We start from the raw sequence: 6,000 nt of genomic DNA on the forward strand, positions 1-6,000 counted from the left end.
CTTGTTTCATTAAAGCGCATGAAGGGGTTAAAAAAAAAAAAGATATATTTAATACTCTTAGTGGTTAACAAAAGAACTTCAACATTAGATTTGCATCAAACTAAAAACAGAACATTTTCCTACACATTACTCACATACATTACTATAAACGTAATTCAATTTTCCAAAAAAAAAAAAAAAAACACTGATTACAAAACCCTTAACAAACTATCCTGGCGTGGCAGTGGGGAGTATGATTCAGCATTCATTTGATTGGTTATGTCTTATCATTTTAATTTTGTCTTAAGTCACTTGAAAATTTTACTAGAACATTTACTTGCTCAGCAGCTGCTGCAAGGGAAATAAATGCAATTTACAGGACGCTTACAATCTAAACTATTCTGGAGATGAAGCTTGGCTAGGAGCTCTGCTCACCTTTGCTTGTGGAAGGCTTCGCTGGAGGCCGCATGGTTTGTATGAGACGCAGCAAGTTACTAATAAGAGAATCCTTTGAAAAGAAACAACAAAAATTGTCAGCTCCTGGATCAGTGCTTAAAAACACTAAGAAAAGGGGTGTCCTTTAGAAAAGGGTGGTTATGCACCTGAATTTAGCTAACTGGGACAAATGAAGCATACAGTGTCAACCTAATATGGCACGAACCTAGTAACATAGCCTCAGAGAAAGCTAATATTTAGGACTCTTTGGGGGGAAGTAATTTAGTTCCCATCAACCATTTTATTTCCCATGGTTTAGAACTACCTCTCAAACCTAGATTCTTGCTTTTCACTTCCTGATTCACAGAACAAGAATGTAAACACCCATAAGGACTTAATAATGGAAATCCTGCCCCATTTTCCTAGAAAGGTGTCACAGGTAATTCGGTTACATTACCACTGCTTAGTGGCATGAAAACATCACACTTAATGGCTTACTTGATTGGCATGTACTATAAAAATTTAAATCCAACAGTGACATTGAAACAAAACAGGGTTCTCTACATACACATACCGTGAATTCTGCACCATTTTTGACCAGTGAAGACTTAAAAGTATCAAAGGTGGTATTTTTCTCAGCAAGACTGATGACAAATTCAGCTGCAAATGAGAAAAGGGATTACAAGAAGAAGAATGGAGACTTGAGCAAGAAATCAGTTTCAAGTATGTTAAAAATAAAACCAGGAAAAAAAAAAAAATAAAATAAAATAAAAAAAAATAAAACCAGGGCTTCCCTGGTGGCGCAGTGGTTGGGGGTCCGCCTGCCGATGCAGGGGACGCGGGTTCGTGCCCCGGTCCAGGAGGATCCCGCGTGCCGCGGAGCGGCTGGGCCTGTGGGCCACAGCCACTGGGCCTGCGTGTTCGGAGCCTGTGCTCCGTTGCGGGAGAGGCCACAGCAGTGGGAGGCCCGTGTACGGCAAAAAATAAATAAATAAACAAATAAATAAAACCAGTTGGGTTATCCAACAGTCATAAAAACCGACGACCACCATTCAGTAAAGGTAAAGAAAGAATTTAGACTACCAAGATTAGCCATGTATAGTCTAGTTAATTTTCATAAGTAAAAACAAGAAATGGCTCATCAGGCCCTTGAGTGTATTTAAGGGAGGAAGACCTCCTTGTCCCAGATCACTGTACTCTCTTCATGAAACTGCTAGATATGTACTCCACCATATAGATTCTAGAGGCAACCACGTCCAAGAGCATGAGCCCATGTGCATGTGTACATGCACGCACACATGGACACACGCACAAATAGGATGCTTTCTACAGTTTCTGAAAGGACACACCTGATCTATATATGAGGGCCAGGCAGCTGCTGGATGGTACAACATCAGAGTCGGTGAAAGACTCACTTGCCCCTCTCCCACAGATTTTTCTCTACAAACCGGTTTCGTTTTGAAATTTCTAATATTAGAACTATTTATTTATTTATTTTATTTGCGGTACGCAGGCCCAGTGGCTGTGGCCCACAGGCCCAGCCGCTCCGCGGCATGTGGGATCTTCCCGGACCGGGGCACGAACTCGTGTCCCCTGCATCGGGGACTGCACCACCAGGAAAGCCCTAGAACTATTTATTAATTACGAGACTTTCAGGAGAAAAGTGCATTATGATAGGCTGAGATAATAAGCCTCACACTGTAAGTTCCACATGAAAATTTTAATGATTTCATTTGGATTTCTTTCTTTTTTTTTTTTTTTTTTGCCACACCACTCCGCTTACGGGATCTTAGTTCCCCGACCAGGGATTGAACCCATATCCTCCGCAGTGAAAGCATGGAGTCCTAACCACTGGACCGCCAGCAAATTCCCTTCATTTGGATGTTAATCCTTAAAAAATAATAATAACATGGACGATCTGGATAGCTAACTTATAAACTAGTAACACCATACCATTTCCATGCTGAAATTTGCCTTTACCTTTTTTATGACATTAAGTGAAAGCCAGATGCCATCAGCTTTTTTTAAGTAACAAGTTAATAACAACATCAGTGGTTAAGACTTTTCAAACATCTACTACATGCCAGGCACTACGCTAAGTATTTCACATGGGTTATCCCCATGGTTCTCACAACGACCCTCATAGGTAGGTACCATTATTGTCCCTGTTTTACAGCTGAGGAGGCTGAGGGTTCGAGACAGTGAATTACCCAATAATAATTGGTGGAGCCAGGACTGGAATCCAGAAATCTGATTTCAGAGCCCAAATTCTTTAGAGAAATGTGGAGGGAGAACTAAGTCACATGGTGCTAGTCACACAATGCTCAAAAGAGCCAAGCCTAAAGCAGCCAGCAGCATATTCGTACTGCAGCCGTCATTAATGAGGATTTTGTTTTTTAATTTTCAGAATTATATGAGGACATCATTAAATTAACTAAAGTACCAAAAACTGGATCAGTAATTAAAAACAAGCTCATTGTTGAAAACAGGAAAAACAATGAGACTGATTTAAATGATAATACATCAAGGTCAAAATCAAAAGAATCAAGTCAACAAATAAAACACAAAAGAAGTAAATATATACCTTTTTGTTATTAAAACCAACTCTGGCAATTTAGTTTCATCAAAACAATATTGTTTATCACACTTTTCCAATATTAGTATTTTTAATGTTACTGTTTTTGTAATTCTGGGTTTAACAGTGTGATACTGTGATTTATAAGAAGAAATATATATTTGGTCTCCATTCCTGGCATGGAGCTCCTAAAACCCTTGGAATTTCCTAAGTGCAGAGAGTAAGTTTTCTTTTTTTTATGTTCCTGAGATAACCTTAGGAAAGCCCCTAGGTAACTAGGATGAGGGCTAGTTGCCAGGGAAACCAATCAGGAGATTAGAGGGCTGGAACTTTCAGCCCCAACCTGATCTCTGGGGAGGGGAGAGGGGCTGGAGATTGAGTTCAGTCATCAATGGCCAATGATTTAATCAACTGTGCCTATACAGTGAGGCCTCTATAAACACCCAAAAGGACAGGGTTTGGACAGCTTCCAGGATGGTGAACAACATGGAGATTCGGGGAGTGTGGGGCACTCAGAGAGCATGCAAGCTCCTCTCTCCTTGCCACATACCTTCTATTTAGCTGTTCCTGAGTTATATCTTTTTATAACAAACCAGTTAGGGACTTCCCTGGTGGTACAGTGGATAAGAATCTGCCTGCCAATGCAGGGGACACAGGTTCGATCCCTGGCCCGGGAAGATCCCACATACTGTGGAGCAACTAAACCCGTGCGCCACAACTACTGAGCCTGCACTCTGAAGCCTGCGAGCCACAACTACTGAGCCCTTGTGCCACAACTACTGAAGCCCGCACGCCTAGAGCCCATGCTCTACAACAAGAGAAGCCACCGCAGTGAGAAGCCCACGCACCACAACCAAGAGTAGCCCCTGCTCGCCACAACTAGAGAAAGCCCAGGAGCAGCAACAAAAGACCCAACGCAGCCATAAATGAATAAATAAATATAATAAACCAGTTAGTAAAACGTTTCTCTGAGTTCTGTGAGCCACTCCAGTAAATTAATCAAACCCAAGGAGGGGGTCGGTGGAACCTCAGATCTATTGCACCTGACAACTTGGACTTGCAAGTGGCCCTCGAAGGTGGGGGCGAGGCAGTTTTGGTCTCAATAACTTTTTGTTTCCTCTAAAAGAGGCTAAGGCATTAGTACACTGTAGTTCAAAAGAGAGGGAGAGAGAAACAATGTAAGCGCACTGATCGAGGGAATCTACCTTGTTCTCTACTGTATTCCTAAGCCCCTAGCTCAACAAAGGTTTGCTGAATGAAGGAACATATTACCCAGAGAGATAGCAAACTGACGAGAATATCACCTCATTATTATCTAAAAGAGAAGACTGAGGAAAAATGATACAGGATAGGTACATCTTGATGGGAGGCAAGAGAAAAGTGAACTAAAATATACAGGTGCTATATACTAACCCTGTGAAGAACACAGTATCATACCTATTTCACAGATGAGAAACACAGCTTCACAGAAATTACATCTTACCCAAGATCACACATCTAACTTCCCTGACCCCTCTTTGTCATGCATGTGTCCCTTCCCTTCCATCTCTCCAATTGATGACTTCATCTTCATTTAGAAAACAGAACAGTCACATTGGAACTCTCTCCCTCATCTCCCTACCACCAGTCCCTAAATCCATCTGCATCTACAACCATATTCTGTCCTCCTTCCTTTTAAAATGGATGAAGCATCCCTGTACCTGTCAAAAAATCCCTCCACTCATGCTCTCGACCCCATCCATCCCTCTGCTTTCATAAGGACTCCACCTGCCTGTGGCCTTAAGCTGTAGGACCCCAGTCTTTTCCATTTTCTCAGTTTGGGTTCTCCCTGTATACAGTTTGTCCCAAGACGTCTAATGTTTGACAGACACTAGACATTGGTGCTTGAGAGATAGTATAAGCAGGAATGGTTAAGAGCACAGTTAAAGCCACAGACTACAAAAGACCTGGATTCAGACCAGGCTCGCTCACATTTGATATGTGATCTTGAGGGGTGTTACTTAATTACTTGGAGCCTTGTTTTCTTAAACTATAAACAGATACTATCTCACAGAGTGGTATGAAAATCAAATAAGATAATGTAAGTAAAACGCTGAGCATAATATCTGGCATGTAATGAGAACCCAATAAGTGTCTGCCATGAACATCTTCATCATCATCATTATGTGGCTCTACGCTGTTGTTGTTAACGCTGTTTAATTGTCTGTGGCTGAAAAAAAAAAACCAAAGCGATGGCCGCTCCAGGTTTCACCGACAGCTCTGGGAAATGGTTTCTAACAGCTCGGCCCGGAGGGCTCTCAAGAGGAGGCCACTGCCGCAGGTTGCCTGGGCCAAGTCTCTGACAAAGAGATAGACTCACACGGACCCACACACTCGGTCCATCAATCCCCTTTCTCCTTCCCCTTCCCTCAAGCCCAAACCCAGATGGCGCAGAGACCTCCGCGGACTCACCCAGATCCTTGTCGTTGATCCCCAAGTGATTGTCCAGCTCAGTGCAAACCTTCGACACTAAAGACAGATACTCGAGTTTGGCTAGTTCTTCCGCGGGGCCCAGCTCTGTTCCGGGTACGGCTGCCGCCGTAGCCACGGCCACCGCCATGGCTACGATTTGCCCCGCGCCCCTCACTGCCAGCCTTCGGAGCTACTGTACCCGCCGGGCCCCCTCACTGCCGGCCTTCCGAGTTACTCCCGCCCCGCTCCAGCTTCCTCTTCCGGGTCAGCGCACTTCGATTTTGTTTACGGTAAATTGGTATCTCCAGGAGCTTCTCTTGGCGTTATCGGATGGACCATAGAGATCAGACAGGAAGTGCTTAAGGAAGGGACGGCTGAGTGGATTACTCTGCACACAGGGAGGCGCCCTCTACAGGCCAACGAGGTTCTTGGCCCGCTCTCAGGCTCGGAAACGTTCATTCTCCACGCGCTTCCGCCCTACGTCGGCAGAGGGCGACCGGGGCCTGCGCAAGGGGATCTGGGGAAAGGCGGTCGCGACCTCCCCCCCCATCGAACTCCCT

General features: G+C 44.0%; 1 protein-coding gene across 1 annotated transcript in view; it reads right to left on the reverse strand.

Annotated features, from left to right (window-relative positions):
* The window catches only part of DHX8 (DEAH-box helicase 8), a 29,218-nt gene extending 23,528 nt beyond the window's left edge, over positions 1-5,690 (reverse strand). The window contains exons 1-3 of the mRNA XM_082678546.1: positions 5,441-5,690; positions 989-1,074; positions 415-487 (exon numbers count right to left, since the gene is read on the reverse strand). Of these exons, the coding sequence (XP_082534672.1) occupies positions 415-487; positions 989-1,074; positions 5,441-5,588 (307 nt within the window). The 5' untranslated portion in view covers positions 5,589-5,690. The remainder of the gene's footprint in view (positions 1-414; positions 488-988; positions 1,075-5,440) is intronic.
* Between the last annotated feature and the right edge of the window lie 310 nt (positions 5,691-6,000).

The sequence above is a fragment of the Grampus griseus genome (assembly GCF_964374135.1).
Source record: "Grampus griseus genome assembly, chromosome: 20".
In the NCBI taxonomy this organism is placed as follows: domain Eukaryota; kingdom Metazoa; phylum Chordata; class Mammalia; order Artiodactyla; family Delphinidae; genus Grampus; species Grampus griseus.